The following is a 17,209-nucleotide window of genomic DNA, read 5'->3' as shown; positions in this document are numbered from 1 at the left end:
AAATCTAAAAGATTACACATATTTTTTTTATGATTAAATTGACTCATCGATTATTCATATCAAATCCGAATGAAGTGTTTCAACCACTTGAATATTGCTGTTATGATCATATATATATATATATACATTTTATGATTATATTGATTCTCTATGATCACATGTTTGTGACATACATATTATTATGTGGTATATTTCTAATGGTTTTAATATAATTTATCTTATATCGAGAAAAATAATTTATTATAATGAGTCATCGATAAATACTTTCATATATTTATGAGTGCATTAGGGGCTATTTTTTAATGTACGGTAATATTTATTAGTACTTAGTTTTTTTTGTTAATGTTAATTAAATATTGTTTAGTGCTCAATTTTTTTATTGCTTTACTTTTCGGTGTATTATATTTATTCCATTCATTCATTTCGTTAAAGTGCATTTATTTTTTAAAATAAACATAATATCCTTAATTTTCTGTTTGATTATTTTACTATGGATGATAATAATAGGTAGTTTGACAATTTGCATTCTTAAAGATAATTAAGGGAGTATATATACGGTTGATTAATATATAGTTCCCCCATAATTTTTATTTATTATATTAATATATTTATAGACACTAATATTCATAAATACCTATTGCATTTTTCATATGGTTTATTATTATTTTTTCTTTATGGTATCGTTTTCTTTTATTAACAAAAAGTTCAAATGATGGTCTTTCATGGTATACGATATTTGTACTTTCTGTAAGTGTATGTATGCAAAATTCTCATTATTACATGGTATAGTATTCTATATGAGCCATTAATAGCTCATTATTGGAATAAGTATTAATGAAAAGTTAGTCAATATATACAATTTAATGACATAAATAATAAAGTAATGGCAAAAAAAATTATTATTATTTTATAGTGATGCAAAAAATGATCATGCAAATATTTATGGTCATTTTATTTATTTATTTATTTATTATATTTCAACAAGAAGCATTTAATGTACGTTATGCTTTGAGTGATACTAATGATATTATAATTTAATAATGCTTCTTAATTATTTTCCTCTCAAACAAAAGTTTTAGTTTTTTTATATTATATAAATAGATATATTTGAAAATCACCCGTGCTAAAAAAAATATAACAATAAGAATGAAATATAATAGTTCATTTATTAAAAATAATTCAATGGATAATAAATACAAACAACAAATTAAAGATTTTTCCTAATTATTTTTACTTTGAAAAAAACCACCACACCCCTTAACTTTCTCAAAATGATATGATAATTTATTTATTTTTAATATACATATATATATAAAATAAATAAATACGTGAACGTTAGTATTGAACATTATAGTCAAAACTAGATATTTATGATGTTCCACTTGAGATGTGTAAGGTGTTGTACTTAATGACTAGTAATTGGTTACCTAATCACTCTATAAAAAAAATGTGACAATCAAGTCAAAAGTAGAAAGTTCAATTAATGTCACTGTAAATCTCTCATAAATGATTCATCTCATTTTTCTCATTAAAAATTGAAACAAATAAATAAGTTAATAAGTTAAATAAAACTAATAATATAAAAAAAAAAAAAAAACTTTGAAGAATGCACACATATTTAAACAATATATTTTATTACAGTAAAAAAATTCTTTCTTAGCCAACTATTTCTTTGGTCTATTGGTACTGATCCTATATATTGATTTAATATTTATATTGTAATACCCTGAACCTGTGGATAACTGTTAGAAAATATACTCAGGGTATTACTATAGTGGTAGTAAGATTTTTCTACAGATTAATCTTGTTGAGAAACCCCAAGTGAAAAGAATAAGGACCTTTTGAGAATACTATTTCATAAATCAAGGATGAGATTGCCGGAATTACTGTAGCAATTACTGTAGCAACGAGATTAGGGTTTGGTTTGATTAATTAAGTTGATGATTATGATGATTAAGGTGTTAATGATGATGGTTGGATTGAAATTGGTTGGGTTTAGCCAAATTGATTTGGTTGAGTTGAATTGAATTGATTGAGTTGAGTTTGATTTGGTTTAACCAAGTTTATTTAATTGAATTGGAATTGGGTTTGGATGAGAATTGAAGTGGTTGGGTTTAATTGAATTGATCTGGTCTGGGTTTGATCAAATCAAGTTGAGTGTAGTTGGACTTGAATGGTTTGGTTGAATTAAATTGGTTGAAGTTGATTTGGGTTTGGTTTGGATGTTGGGCTACGGGTTTTGGGCCGAACCAAGTTGGTTCAACAGAATTTGTATAAGAATTAAGTTGGTTCAAGGCTAGTGGGTTTAATTAAACCTGGTTCAGTGAATTTGAGTTTGGTTCAGTGAATTTGATCTTGGTTCAGCAGAATTGAGGTTGGTTCAGGTTGGTTCATAATGGTCTAGCCCAAATTGAGTTGGCTTAATTGTAATTGGAGACCAATTTGGTTATACAAGGTCAGGTTTGAACCGATTGGAGTGAGTGGGCCAATTAGAGAGTCAGTTATTGATTTCTTGTATTTTCTGTTGGGTTCAATTATGTTTTTAGTTGTCATAATCGTTAATTTATTTTATTATGTTATTCTGCTAGGTGTTGATTAGGCTTGGGAGGAGTTCCAGGTCTAGCAAGGAACTCAAGGACACCAGGTGAGTTGGTAGTGGCTATTATTTTAAATAATTGATTAATTATTATTATTTTGAAATAATTGTTTAATGGCTAGTATTTTGGAAATAAATGTTTAAGTATTTCATTTTATCATGTTTGATTCCATATATAGTTGAAATATACGTATATTTGTTTGCCATTGATGTTCATGATAACCGTATTGATACATTCGTTTTGTATAATTATACGTGATTTGTGAATAGTGAAAAATACATGTATATGTGATTTAATTATTCAATTCTTGTATTTATTTTTTTGATGGGTATATATGCTTTGATTTGGAGTGATTTGCGAAACCATGTGAGCATATTAAAAGATGTTTTATCGGCATTATTAGTAGAATTGGTTTTCATTCCCCGGTATAGGAATGGTGTCAAAGTGAATCCGGGCTTTTACTTGGTATTATGCATTATTATACTTTTTGGCAGTTGGCTTTTGTGGAAAATAATGTTTATTTCACGTGATGTGAATACTTGTCCCTGGAAAAAGGATCATGTGTTATGATTTATCGAGATGGTATTATTCTTTGTATTTACTTGATGGTTTTGATGGTGACGGGCTAAGGCCCGACTCATGCGATAGTGGGTCCCCCACGGGCCGACCCTTTAGAGGTGGCGTGGTGGACACAGGGTATTGATTACTACGAGGGCGATTCGGTGGGAGTGTAGAGCCCTGACCTGGATATTCATCGGGTAGCAGGGGTCACCGAGCCGGTGAGCCGATGGGTCAACGATGAGGACATGAGTTCCTCGACGGCTCCGAAACCCTAGCCCTGCCACGGCGAGGGTTTAGAGAGTTTTCTAGACCATGTTATCTTTGGGTGAGTGTTGGGTATTCATTTGTATTTTGAATTTGAGATTTATGTTATTTTTGAATTGTGATGAGGCGATCTCTCACAAAAATTGTGTTTTCCCGAGAAAATCAAATTGATGTTGATCTATGTTGAATTTATGTTTTCGAAAGTTCTTTTAAAAGATTGTATTTTTGCTAGAATTACGGTATTTTTGGAAAAATTGGAAAAATTATTTGATAGATTGGTATTTATATATTTTATATATACTCGTATTTAAGTATTTGAAATTATTAAGCCACTACCGACCAACTGAATGTCTCTGTAGACTGCAGGGAGCGAGGACCCTTGATTGCTCGATTGAGTATAGCGCTAGTCAGGGTTGAGTCCAGGATTGCAGTGGGTCCCCCTTCCCTTTCTTTCTATTTATTGGTGTCGTGATCTTGTAGCGGTTGTAGACTCGCAAAATTTGAGCTATTAGTATTCAGTAGTATTTATGTATTTGAACCTGTAGTTGGTGTAAAGTTGTAAATTGTGATTTGTAGGTCTGATTTTGTTTAAAACAGGGTGTCAGTTTCCAGTTAAAAGGGAATTTTAACTGATGGGTGCCACATTTACCTCGGTAGAAGGGGTGGGTGTGACATATATTCCTATCAAAGAGACTAATTCTGATCTCATCTCATCTCAAGCAAGATAAATGTACAAATATATTCAAATATTAATATCATGTATGTACATATCTCTCACGTGAAACTTGTCCATATTTTATTTAAAAACCCCTTCTTTTAAAATATTTAAATTCATGTTAAAACTTAAAAATATATTAAAAAAATTCAGTGTTTAGAAATACCAATTAAAAATAATTTCACAATCATAATATATATATATATATAATTTATTTTTACAAATATAAACAAACTATGTATCAGGGATGAGCACACAATGAAAAACTAAGTTTTACAACAACTATGCTCTCCACGTGCACAAGCTGCATTTGAAATCACTACCTCAGTAACATAAATATTTTGTACATGAGACCCGATAGTAACAGATCAAACAATCTTTACCATATATATATATAAATATATATACTTCTTATAAATTTTATTTAACATAATTCTTATATATATATATATATATATAAGTTCGTAGACGTTGACGGGTCAAAGAATACGAGAGGAGCAACCGCCATCATATGGGCGGTGGATCCTGACCCTTCATTGATAACGACACTTCCCTCCCCCTCATCGTACGGTCACAGTTAACTCTCTCTCTTTCTCTCTCTCAATCTAGAAAGGTCCTAAACGCCACCGCCCGTAACACCGTCGTTAACGTCACCACCCGCTCGGTAACCTCACCTCCAACCCAAACAAGCACGCGCCCGTACCACTTGGAAGCGGGGACGCAAAGCAAAGAATAAGAGAATAACCGGGCCCCCACCAGGCCCACATACACACACACACATACATACATAGCGGGGCCCACATCCACATTGAATGAGGGCCCCACCGGCAGGTTCGACCAATGGCAGGCGTTTGTCGGTGCCCCGAGTATGTGGGTCCCACATACAGTCTTCCATTCAGATGCCGCTGACGTGGCGAGACTGAAGAAGGCCATAAGGCCCAGCCCGGAATATCTCGGGTTTCGAGCGGTCGGGTTCTTGTCGGCCCATTTAAACAGTAGTGCATCACCACCGTTTGATTATTTTTTTTTGCCTCAAGATCCGTGTCCGTAGCCGCTTTTTTTCCCTCACTACTTCTTTGCAGAGATCTCTGACAAGGTATCTGATTCCGATCATACTTATTATTATTAATTTTTTTAAAATTTATTTTCTTTCTTTTTTTTAATTAAAGTTATTATATAATAACTCATAATCACATGGTATAACAAAATAATAATAATAATAATATATTTATTTAAAAAAAAATTAAAATGGTTTGCAAAGTACGAGGAATTGCGTGAATATTGGGAAGAGTGTGGAACATTTTAGAAATGGAATGAGATTTATGTTGGATTTTGGGCACCAAACACAATGAACACCATAGATTTTTTTTCTTTTTAAAATTTTAATATTATAATAATTATTATTAACATTAATAATATTATTATATATATATATATATATAATAAGAGGGAAGCTATGAAAGGGCTGACACAGTGTGATGAAATTGCACTTGATAAAGAGATGAGAGTTGTACCATCTGGTGCTTGAAAGCAATTGAACGAGAGTGACTTTTGCTTTGACTGGAATAGCACCTTCATTAATTAATAAAATTAATGAATTTGGATTTGGATTTAAGATGATTATTTTGACATGTGTTTCTTTCATTTTGAATTTAACTTATGTTGCTATTTTAATTATATATTTTTTTTCAAATAAATGGTTACCCGTGAGTGTTGATCAATTGTTTCTTATTTTATGTAATTATTATGAGGAATTTTTTTTGTTTTCATTAGTTTGTCAAATGTTTATTATTATAAGAAAAGAATATTTGACAAAAGAAGTCTAAACTTAGGTGGTTCAGATACTTTCCTCATTAACTTAAAAAAAATGTTAAATGTTGTAATTATTATTAATTAATTGATTAATTATTCAAAGTAGTGTGACCCATTGGGGGTGGGGAATAGGATTCTCCACACAATGCCAGCATTATGTGCTCGCACGTGCGAGCACAAACATAAGAGTTCATTGGACCGACAGTCAAATTCAGAGAATTTTTATTTACCACACCTTCAAATAGCTAATATATATATATATATATATTATTTTTACTTCCCTCCCTGATCGGTTTCTTTCTCATCAAAGATAAAGGTTAAATGTTCATGTTTTTCTAAATTAAAATATAATAATATTTTAATTTTAATTAAATTAAATGTTCAAAATGGATCAATCACCTTTTTAATCAACTGGTATTAGATCCTTTTCATAAAATACTCATGTCTTTACTTTACATGCATAAGTTCCACATTTATACCGTTGTTTATGTGACTTATTCATATTTATATAAAAACATATTAAAAATAGTTTTTACGGTATATTTTTTTTTAATTTAACTCATTTGAGTTTGTTTTCAATAGATTGGGTTGAAATTACTAATTTTTATTTGTTCTTTTTTTTAATCCCCAACAAGTCTTTATTTAAAAAAAAAAATAGTAAACTGGTGTTTTTTTCTCCTTCACGTTAAAAGCACTGATAAAAATACGTTTTTAGAAAAAATAAATTAAAATACAAACGGTAGTAAACTGGGTCAGAATTATAAATTTTAAATTTAATTTGAAAGAAACATGCTAAAATTTGAATTAACTCAATTTAACCTAATTAATAGTAATTTATTATTATAACTTTCATAATTGATATATATATATATATAAGATTATTTTAAAATTAATTAAAATTTACGAGTAGAACAATCCATACCAATAGATACACACATTTACATAATTAAAACTACATACCTCTTTGTGTGCAGGTCCAACAAACAAGCCTGGTTTGAAGCATGAAATGGTTGTGATGATAAGTGTTCACCGCGCATGAATTTTGGCTATCATTCCTGACAATGGCTGAGCAAGACTGCATTTCTGACAGAGTTGCTAGTTGGAAAAATGATGAACAGAAATACATATCATTCATCCAATTGTGATAGTTTCATCTTCATCTCATCGATTGAGATAATTTAAATTGCAAATAAAATATGTACTTTCGAGCTTAGGGCAAACTTATCGGTGTCATGTAGTGATTAGCGAGAAGGACGATATGGATTCATCGTCTTCAGTGGATTTTTACAGTTTTTTTCTTTTTTATCTGGTCAAATGTAACATGATAATGAGTGAGATTGATGAAGAACTAAAGATTTATGCTAAGGGAACATATGAAGAAATGGCAAACATTACTTGTCGTTAGAGAATGTTGCTTGTTTGGCAGCAACTGGCTCCGGCTCTTTTCGTTATTTCCCTCTGCAAAACTAGGAAGTAAGTTATCGAGAACCTTCTCAAAATAATGTTCGCATGAAAGATGGAAGAAAATGAACTACTGATAAGAAGGCTACTCTACAAGTGGTTACTTATTTCCCATTTGCCATGGCATAATCATAAACAATCACTGTTTCACAATGATCTCTTTCTAAAGGCAGATTAAGGTTCTAAGATAAGAAAAAAACAGTAACATGTTTAAAGATGATGAATTATGGCACATAATTATCTCCTTTTGCCGAGTAGTATTAGCATTATATAAAATGTATTAAGTTCTAGCAATTGGCTAGTCAAAATTTCCACCAAAAAGAGCCAGTTCTAGGGATGCCCATGATTTGGTCAAGTACTTTCAGGTATAAGAACAAGCAACGGAACCAGACAAAGGAATTTTCACCTGCTGCTTAAAAGTGAAATCTTTATTTAGATTAGAAGTTCAATGGAAAAGCTCTTTTTTTTAAATGAGGGAAAGCATATGCTTAAAGTCATATATAGTGTTTTCTATCCAAGCTCCAAGTAACAATAAAGGTGGGGATACTCCCAAGGAGTAACTGACAGTTATTTCGTAAAACCCACCACAACAAAATAAAAGCATATCACTAAGAATGGCATGCTGCTTATTTGATACACTTGAACATATGGGCTTTTACCAGCAGCTTGCACCAACTCGGTAACCTAGATCATGTTTTGTTGTCTCCCATATGTCCTCTATTGCATTGATACAATAACAAAACATTATCTACTAGGTTTTACCATGCCGTGTTTTGGGAAACTCTTTGCGCGAATTACTAACAAAGAGGCTGATCTATAATGATATTTTATTGTTCAGTTAATCAGTACTGGATGATAGATGCCACTAAACAGATGCTTGAAAAGTTTTAAGCTTAACATACAAGAGCCAGGAAGAAATAAATGAAAATTATTTAGCATATAGTCTGTCTGAAAAAAATTAGATCTATTTTCTGGAAAGAAGAATATATAGCTGTGGCAGTCCATTTCATACCTGTATTTTGGTGGTGATGAGCCCTGCACCCTGATTTGAATTGCAGAATAATTATTTTCTTATATAATATTTTACTATGAAGCAAGGAGGTAGAAGAATATGCACCTCAAATCGTTTTTGGACCCATGACACATCCTTCCAGGTTCTTGACTGCAAATCTTCACATGTGGTTGGAGCCTGAATTGTCTCGACAAACTGTACCAACCTTAAGCTACCTAACAGAGATCCCAAGCTAATTTAGAAGAATTTTCATGTCCCAGGAAATAAGTCAAGAGTTCTGAACCTAAAAATTTGTTAGTGGGAAAATGAAGACAGATATAGAACTTGTAAAAGTCCAAAGCATAATTATTGCTTATAACAAAACCTCTGCAATTACTCAAACAACTTACACCCAGGAAAAACTATAGTCTCTGCAAATCAACAAGCAATTTGCAGAAAGACTTGCTCTAAGAATCCCCTTCCTATATATGCATTAATCATAATTGTATTTGCACAGCGAAGGTTTTTGATTGCTCAGAACCATACATACAAGAGATTTAAATCTTTTCCATAATGATAAGATCCAAAAGCAATATTATAATTGGCTGACACATCCAAATTAAAAGGGAAATTGGAGAATAATTGCCTTAGAAACTCGGAGAACAGAGATGTAGTGGATACAATATGTTTACCAAAGAAAAGCTTAAAACGCAACAACAATGGGATTAAGATAAGGCATCAAATTATTCATACTAATGCTTAACAGATAGCTGAGGAAAATATAACTTCAACTACATCAAAAGGGTATTGCTAACAAGGCAATCTACCTGCTATATATATATATATAACACAGTCATGATCCAGAGTAATTATTCCTAAAAAAACTTGACAAATTTCCTGGAACCTAAAATCTCTAAAGATGGTTCCAAAGTGTTGAGTAAGAAAGATAGTAGTACAGAGATATCAAAATTTTGAAAATACACTTCACATGTAAATTTTTGAACTAGTAGCCATTTATCCTAGATTTTACACCTACATGTGTAAGTGCATGCACAAAAAGGAACATAACTTTTCAACACTATAATTTAACATACATGATGGATAATAAATGATTCGATAGACAAAGTAGTATGGCATACTTGTAACAAATGCCTCCTCCCAAAGCTCATGTTCTGACCATGATGGTGCAACTTCCTTCACTGGGATTCCCATATCCGAGCAAACCCTACAAAATTAAGCTGATTGTCAGGAAGTTGAATGGATCACGTCATTAATGGCTGAACTTGGATTGGATACCATCAATGGTATTTCCTTGTTGTTAAAGCATGAGTGGCTTTAAGTGATTTACTCAATGAATAGTCAATTTACTAAGTATTTAGGTTTATGTTTATTATCATAATTTATCCTAACCACTGAATTTCTCATGTGCAGCCATTCTCATAACTTTCACACAATGTATGAAAAGAAAATCAGTAACTTATAGAGAAGAAAAAGTTCTAGCGATTTGCAACAACATAACTGTTTTTACACTAACAAAGCGCAATGAAAATAAAAATGTAAAGAAAAGAGAAAAAAAACTTGTGATTGAGAATAAAAACTCACTCAATTACTAACTGACGTATCACTCCTGGAAGTATCCCATCACATATAGGAGCAGTCTGTACCTCAAACATAGAATCCCTCTCTACATCAATGTGAGATCTATCCCTAGAAGCACTCACCACCTGTATGAGTCCAAGAACATTGAAAGCTTCATTGAATTGAGACTACAAAACATACATTACCAACATGGTATCAGATAGAAAAACCCCAGTCGAAAGGTCAATGTTCATTCCAAAACTAAAAATTGGAAACAAACATTTATACATACATTATCATGAGAAAGCAATCAATCAAAGTAATGGTAAACAAGGGAAACCCAATTTATAATTTTGTTACTCCAAAATTACATTAAATTCACAAGCATTTGACATTTGAATGGATATGAAGAAGAGATAAAAGTTTGCATCCATGCTTACTTTGCGAACCACAATGAAGAAATTCGTCAGACTTCCTTCAAGAATGTGATCTCCATCATTGGACAACAAGAGCTCCGTCACCGAAGGCGGCCTCATCTTCTCCAATTGCTTGCGAATCCTGAAAGCAAAAGCAAAAACTTAGTTTCAATAATCACAACACCAAAATCACCATCCACGAAGCAGCAACACACCGAGCCCAATCCGAATACTTCGCTTCAGCAACCTCTCTCCCCGATCCGGCAACAGCCAGATGCGCCCCGATTCCGAACGCCGGCGGAACGTAAAACCCTAAATGAAGGTAAACATCGAGTTTTCCCCCATCGTCTTCTCGCCCTCGGACAAGCGCCGTAATCGCTAGTTCATCCCTCGAACCAGCGCGGCTCCGCTCGCTCAGCGCCAGCCGAAGTCCCACCCGCATCGATTCGTGGACCAAGGATTCAAGCCCGGAGCTCGACGGGAAGGCCATAGTTCTCTTACCGCCGGAGTTGAAGAATTCCGGCTTGGAATCAGCGAGAATCCGTGCTGATTCTCCGAGACGGCCGAGGTGGCGATCCCAGAAGAGAAGAAGCGAGGCATCGGCGTGTGTGCGGGTTGTAGTGTAAGCGCCGGAGAAGGTTTCGAGGAAAGCGGTCACCGGCGGCGCATCGCCGGCGAAAGCAGCACCATTAACGACGAGGAAGCGGCCACCGGTGACCATTTAGCGCTGTCCAGAGCGCCAATGAAATCTATATATATATATATATATATATTAACTTTTAAGTTTTAACCCCTATAAAATTTGCTAATTTTTTTTCTTACTTATAAAGGAGTTTATTTATTTATTTATTTATTTCGTGTTCATGTACATCTCTGAAAATCTTTTATTTGAATGTATACCTCAAAGCACTGAGAGAATATATATATATATATATATAGTCTAAAAATAACAAACACATGCTACTCTTTATTCATAAGTAAATCATTCCAAACTCCAAAGACAAAATTCAGAAGGAAAAAAGAAAAGATAAAAAAAAAAAAAAAGAAAACAAGAATACGGTTTTTTTACAGTATAACGATTAGCTCAATGGAAGGACTAGTTATATCGACTAAATGGTGACGTATCAGTAGGCAGAAGACGACGACGATGATCTCCTTGAGTTTTGTCATCTCTCTTCTGTGTGTTTGTAAATGATCGAACCAACGTACCGATAATATTTGACTTGACTTGACCTCGCCTCGGCAAAGGCTTTCCTTTCTTCTCAGACTCACCGGAAACCACATAAGCCATTAATTGTACTCTTAAAACAACAACAACAACTATGGCTTGTTTTCTCTTGAAGTGAATGAAGAAGAGAAGATGATGCATTTATAAGCTGGGAAAAGGCAAGCAAAAAGAGCATCTTTGAAAGAGCATAATGGTGGTCATCAGGTAGGGTAATGTTTGCAACCATAAAAACTAAAGTATTGAGTGTGAATTCAGGAAGACTAAGGGCATTCAAAACTAACTTTTAGAGTGAGTGCGGTATAGAAAAAGAACAACAAGTGAAAACATGCATTGGTTGCTAGTAATCGAAACACGTGGTTCAGAATATCAAATGAATCAAAGCATCTTCAAAAAGAAGTCAAGAATCTGGAATTCAAATCTCCTGCTTCATTCAATCACAGTGCAAACAATATACTGAAAAAAAGGAGATATTCTTCAAAATATCTTAAGTCTTTTCTTTGGTAATCCAGGCTGTGCAGCAACTTAACCACTCCATAATGAATAAAAAGAAAGGTAGAAAAAGATACCCGATGATCTTCGCTTTTTAGTAAGAATCCACTGATGAACCTTTCCGAAAAAGAATGGCTTCTGGTGAGTATTGTAATTCCCGATCTTTCAATCATAAACAAAAACGACAATCTCATCGCTGATGTGAAAGTCGTTCAAATGGCTGCTGAAAAGGTGGACATAAGGAAAACCCGGAAAATTAACTGATATTTTTTTACTGAATTATTTACAAAAGTCTTGTATCTGAGTATATCTCTGTCTTCAGTCACATTGAGCTTTCCTAATTGTATCTTATGGTTTTGAACTCATGGTGTACTAATGATGTGAATAACTTGTGAAAAGCTAATCCACATAATCAATGGTGAACTCATTTAACAGCTTCTGGAGCTGAATTGCAGTAAGGAGTGTGCAAGCAAACCAGTCTGGTGGATGTCAAACACACTGTGGCAAGAACAAGCCCCATCAGGAGCCCATAAAGGCTTTTCCGCATTTGTAATTTCAGTGACCGCCTAAATACATTGCCAAAACTCGGGATCAATGTTCCACATGCTAGAACCAACCAATAGTCGAGCCCGCTGTAATCAATACCAGTGAGTATGGCTCCAATGGCAGAGACAGGACCAGCGAAACCAGTGAGGGTAGCGGCTGCAAGAGCAGCTCTCCAGCTGTCTGTGGCACCAAGGATGCAGCTTGCCACTGCAAAGCCTCGTGGGAGTCCATGAAGTGAGACGGGAAGAACCATATGCCTACCTAACCCGTAGGCCTTTGGAGCTGCCACTCCTAGTGCTAGGCCTTCTGCCATTGCATGCAGGGCAATGGCACCACAAGCAAAAAAGGACTGGAGGGTGAGAGCACTCGGAAGATCTGGAGCATGAGCGAGAGCATTGAGAGAGGCTTTCTTGCGATGTGATAGTTTCAAGATGTTGGAGGTGGTGAAGTGATACAAAGCAGAACCAGCAGTGAGCAGCCCTACAAGGGTAAAGAATCCCATTTTGGAAGAGGAGACAAGTTGTAGAGGTCGCCATGCAGCTAGAAGGAAGGAGATGCCGGAGGCAACACCAGTGAGGAAAGAGTGCTGAAAATTGAAGGCAAGCGCAAAAACAACAAGGATGATGCCACCGAACAATGGCCCAAGGCCAAATAGTAAAGAAACAAAGAAACCAGAGGCATCATCTGAACTGCAAAATGAACCAATACATAGTTTGCCATCAGATGTCACATGGATAATGGAGTTAAAAAAGAAAAAAAAAATCATCACTAGAAAATGGAAAAAGGTTGTTTGTGGGTCAAAGCATCAATGCTAATATAAGGATTACTAAAACATATAAAAACTTTGATTGCTTACCCATATCCATGACCTAGATTCTCAAAAACAGTGCTCAAGGTCTCCATGAAGGCTACAGCAACAGTGCCTGCAGAAGCAACCTGAGAAGGAGTAGCTTCCTGAAAAAACAGAAAATTCCTTAGCTAAGTAACTTTGGAAAGGATTTGGCAAAAATGCAGGACTCAGCAAACTCAGTTATCTTCAGTTCCATATTCCAGAAAACTCCAAGTATAAACTGGATTCCAGTTATTAACAGTCATTATTTCTTCCTGATAGAGGGGAATGCATGTGCTAATACTATATGGTAAAATATTACCTTGAAAGCATCAGGCAGAACCTCGGCAATTACCATCCATATCATACATCCAGCAGCAAAGCCCGTGCAGAAAGGCAGAAACTTGTGGAATGTGCCCGCGCAAAGAAACGCGGGGACAGCTACAATTGGCTGCAATTTCAAAAGGATTAGATTTGCAGTTAGCATAACAAGTAAAAAGCAAATGGAGAATTTTAAGGTTCACATGTTTTTTGAGAGAGGATATAATCAACGATCCGAAAGAACATGACATAAAAGCCAAAACTGACAGCATTGACAGAAAAAGCGCTAACCAACTTAAAAATATTGTTTAAAACCAGAAACAAGACTTTCAATCAAATTTTCACTACAAGTACAGCTGTGGTTGGTTGGTAAAAGCAACAGTTCCATGTTTAACTGAAAACAACATAATTCCCTTCTAGTTACAGTTGCACACAGCATATCACAGGGAGAATGAAAAATTTGTTGATTTTGTCAAGAAACTATGAAGAAACAGGCAAAGAACTCCAGCATGTCTGCATAATGTCAAGAATTTCATGAAATGAATTTCATAACAAGTGGCAAATACACAAATGATCGAGCGAGGGATAACCTCATACAAGATAAAAACTCTATTAGAAACAGCATAATCTTGCCCTATTACAAGGGCGAAGCAGTACAAAGTATGCCTAAGCTGACTGATAATTTTTCAAAAGTTATCTTCTTGTTAATTTAATGAATCTCAAACCAAGAAGATCAAAAACAAAATGTGAAACTTGTAAGATAGATGCCATAAACTTATAAGACACAATCTAAATAATCATGGTGACGAATTTTCATTTGAAACCAAGTGACCACAGCAATTGTATTTAGCATGGATCCAAAGTGCGGCTTAAACCACTTGGGTTTGTGCATTATACAGGAAGATATTTTCCAAATGCATTCAAGCCCTTTATCCCAATATTGCATTGCAATGAAGCTCACCAAAGACATGATAAACACTGAGCAATACCTGAGGCAAAGATGTAATCACACTCCATAGCATAGCATTTTGTGGAGAAACCCCTCGAGACGAAAGAACCATGCTAACAGCTAAACCTTCAGGAATGTTGTGTACAGCAATAGCAATTGTCACCAGAAGACCTTGAGAAAGACCTTTTGGACCAGCAAAGGATACCCCAACCCCAGAACCCTCTCCAAAGGAATGAAGGGTCATTATGCCAATCACAAGAACAACTTTACTTGCATCAGCACCCTTAATGTCCAGCATGCTTATATCTCCATATTGCTCAAGGAACTGTGTAAGAAAGCAATCATAAATTTACCATGCAGCAAATTGGCACACGCCAAGAACAAATAAATAGATAAATAATATTGAACTTGCTAATTAACAAACAGAACAATTTCATAATATGCATCCCAACTACTTGATAAGACCTACGCAAAACAAACAAACTGCCAAAACGGAATGACATCGACCTGTCAGGTCAGTGAATGACACAAGCAAGGTTCACTCATTCAGGCGAACATATCGAATATTACAACTACCTGGGTTTCTCAGTTATTGAAAACTCAACTTCTATTACATTAGGAGTAAATTAGTACAGCTACAAAAGATGACATCATTGCTCACCAAAAAAGGGTTAAGATTTAAAATGCAGACTTCATAAGAGTCGCCTCGCAAATTTGTAGATAATGTTTGATTTCAATGACAAAAAGAGATAAACAAAATAAAAAAAATCATGAATACCTTTTTACAGAGTATAATGAATATCCCTCCCGTCAATATGCCAAGCACAACCCAATTTCCACTCCCGTAGGTTTGTCCTTCCTGTATCAGATCAAAGCTTGCAGCCAACATCACCCCAGCAGCCATGCCATTGCAAACACCCGCCCATTGTGGTTCTAGCTCAACAAAGAAGAATGGCACAGCACCTAAACCAGTTGCCGCAGCCATTGCAAGTGTAAGCCACAAAACTGCTGACACAGACACCTTGCCATTAGCAATCCTCCCCTCATTAAAACCCTGGAAACTATCCTTGGAACCATCAAAGCTGGCCTCTTTCCCAGATCCATCTATAACAGCACTGCCTGAGTTTCTATGGGGGGCTGTCCTAACCTTTTGACCGACCTCAATCTCAGACCCCGCAGTCAAACCATGAAATAATGCAAAAACCAAGAGAATCAGCAGGAAGGAACTGAAATGTGAAGCCATCTATTCAAATATCATTCACCATCCACACATCCAGTCCTTCTGCACTCATTAACACCTATAACTTCATTTCAATTTGACAAGATTTGTATCCATGAATAAGCAACAAATCAACTCTTGCCTAAATGTCACGCAATAGAAAGCAACAGCATCGAGCTCCCACAACTTACAATGTTAAATACCTGACAAGATAAAAAAAACAAAGCTTCATAAGTTTTTCTTTTTCGAATGATGCTACCACTGGTGAAGCCAAGAAACTCCTAAAAATCAACAGTTAGCAAAACAATATCAAATGTTATCAGCTCGAAAACAATATCCACAGAGAACGTTGTTGAAAGGATCACTTTTAGAGCAGAATTCTATCAGATTGAATAAACACAAGTAAAAGAAATTATCCAAGAAATACAATTTAGGAATCAAATCTTTGATGCCAAATCTTCAACAATGGTCACTACCCCAACGCCTAATCGCCGAAATTACCCCAAAAAATAGCCGCAATGAGAGCAAAATGGGAGAATCCCAACCCAAGAAATCTTTTTTTTTTGTAAAAAAAAAAGGCAAATCAATCAATCAAAACCCTAATCCCAAATCTCAGAGAAACAACACCTCCCCAGAACCCTAATCCCCAAATTACCTAAAAAAATCACACAAATAAACAGCGAAATGCAAGAACCCCGTCACCAAATTAAACATACAATGAATCAACCCAAACCCTAATCCAAAATCCCCAATAAACAACACCTTCCCAAAAACCTAATCCCCAAATTACCTCACCAATACATTCAGAAAGATCACAAAACGCAAGAATCCCCCTCGATCACTGAATCCGAACCATAAAAGCGGGTGATCTCGATCAAATCCCCTCCGACGAAGAGGATCAATTGAATAATCAATCAATCCTCGAGGAAATTTCCACGATATCAAACAATGGATGGATCCAGATCAACGTACCGTGGCCAATCCAGAGAAGGATTCCACGAATAAACCCTAAAAATTCAATCTTTAATAAGAAACGAATCAATAAAAAAGAGAAATTTTTAAATATAAATATATATTTTTTAAATGGAACACGGGTTTGGTTGAAAAAAGGGGGCGGAAAACAACGGCGATTGGGATGTAATTACTAATTATTATATATTTATATAAAATAATTCTTTGTTTTTGCTAATACCCCCCTGTAAAACTATTTTATCATGAGAGCATTTGTGTGTG

At 34.8% G+C, this 17,209-nt stretch overlaps 2 protein-coding genes across 4 annotated transcripts; both read right to left on the bottom strand.

Moving 5' to 3' along the window:
* Window positions 1-7,344: 7,344 nt before the first annotated feature.
* On the bottom strand, window positions 7,345-11,141 carry LOC120268380. The gene is made up of 7 exons (XM_039275807.1): window positions 10,611-11,141; window positions 10,420-10,537; window positions 10,004-10,125; window positions 9,541-9,626; window positions 8,528-8,637; window positions 8,423-8,452; window positions 7,345-7,407 (listed from the first exon to the last, which is right to left on the bottom strand). The coding sequence occupies exons 1-7, from the start codon at window positions 11,114-11,116 to the stop codon at window positions 7,351-7,353; spliced, it is 1,029 nt and encodes a 342-aa protein (XP_039131741.1). The 5' UTR covers window positions 11,117-11,141; the 3' UTR covers window positions 7,345-7,350.
* A 201-nt stretch (window positions 11,142-11,342) lies between these two features.
* Window positions 11,343-17,092, bottom strand: LOC120268838 (putative zinc transporter At3g08650). Of its 3 annotated transcripts, XM_039276096.1 has the most exons (7): window positions 16,767-17,092; window positions 16,119-16,179; window positions 15,536-16,039; window positions 14,798-15,082; window positions 13,810-13,938; window positions 13,515-13,612; window positions 11,343-13,347 (listed from the first exon to the last, which is right to left on the bottom strand). In XM_039276096.1, the coding sequence occupies exons 3-7, from the start codon at window positions 15,998-16,000 to the stop codon at window positions 12,537-12,539; spliced, it is 1,788 nt and encodes a 595-aa protein (XP_039132030.1). In that variant the 5' UTR covers window positions 16,001-16,039; window positions 16,119-16,179; window positions 16,767-17,092; the 3' UTR covers window positions 11,343-12,536. The 3 variants fall into 3 exon arrangements, with proteins under 3 accessions (XP_039132030.1, XP_039132028.1, XP_039132029.1); XM_039276094.1 differs by having other exon boundaries at window positions 15,536-16,179; XM_039276095.1 differs by having other exon boundaries at window positions 15,536-16,179; window positions 16,772-17,092.
* Window positions 17,093-17,209: the final 117 nt, after the last annotated feature.

This window comes from Dioscorea cayenensis, chromosome 9 (assembly GCF_009730915.1).
Source record: "Dioscorea cayenensis subsp. rotundata cultivar TDr96_F1 chromosome 9, TDr96_F1_v2_PseudoChromosome.rev07_lg8_w22 25.fasta, whole genome shotgun sequence".
Lineage (NCBI taxonomy): Eukaryota > Viridiplantae > Streptophyta > Magnoliopsida > Dioscoreales > Dioscoreaceae > Dioscorea > Dioscorea cayenensis.
Note: the sequence above shows the minus strand (reverse complement) of the source record. Positions and strands in the feature narration are given on the sequence as shown.

Bases quoted from the DNA above. Each gene is read 5' to 3' on its own strand.
- LOC120268380 (XM_039275807.1), bottom strand. From the start codon at position 11,116: ATGGTCACCGGTGGCCGCTTCCTCGTCGTTAATGGTGCTGCTTTCGCC. The intron at 10,538-10,610 runs GTGTGTTGCTGC...TTTTGCTTTCAG, and splicing joins AAGTATTCGGATTGGGCTCG to GATTCGCAAGCAATTGGAGA. The intron at 9,627-10,003 runs GTGAGTTTTTAT...TTAATTTTGTAG, and splicing joins ATACGTCAGTTAGTAATTGA to GGTTTGCTCGGATATGGGAA.
- LOC120268838 (XM_039276094.1), bottom strand. From the start codon at position 16,000: ATGGCTTCACATTTCAGTTCCTTCCTGCTGATTCTCTTGGTTTTTGCA. The intron at 15,083-15,535 runs GTATTCATGATT...TTTCTTACACAG, and splicing joins TCATTATACTCTGTAAAAAG to TTCCTTGAGCAATATGGAGA. The intron at 13,939-14,797 runs GTATTGCTCAGT...TTGAAATTGCAG, and splicing joins TGATTACATCTTTGCCTCAG to CCAATTGTAGCTGTCCCCGC.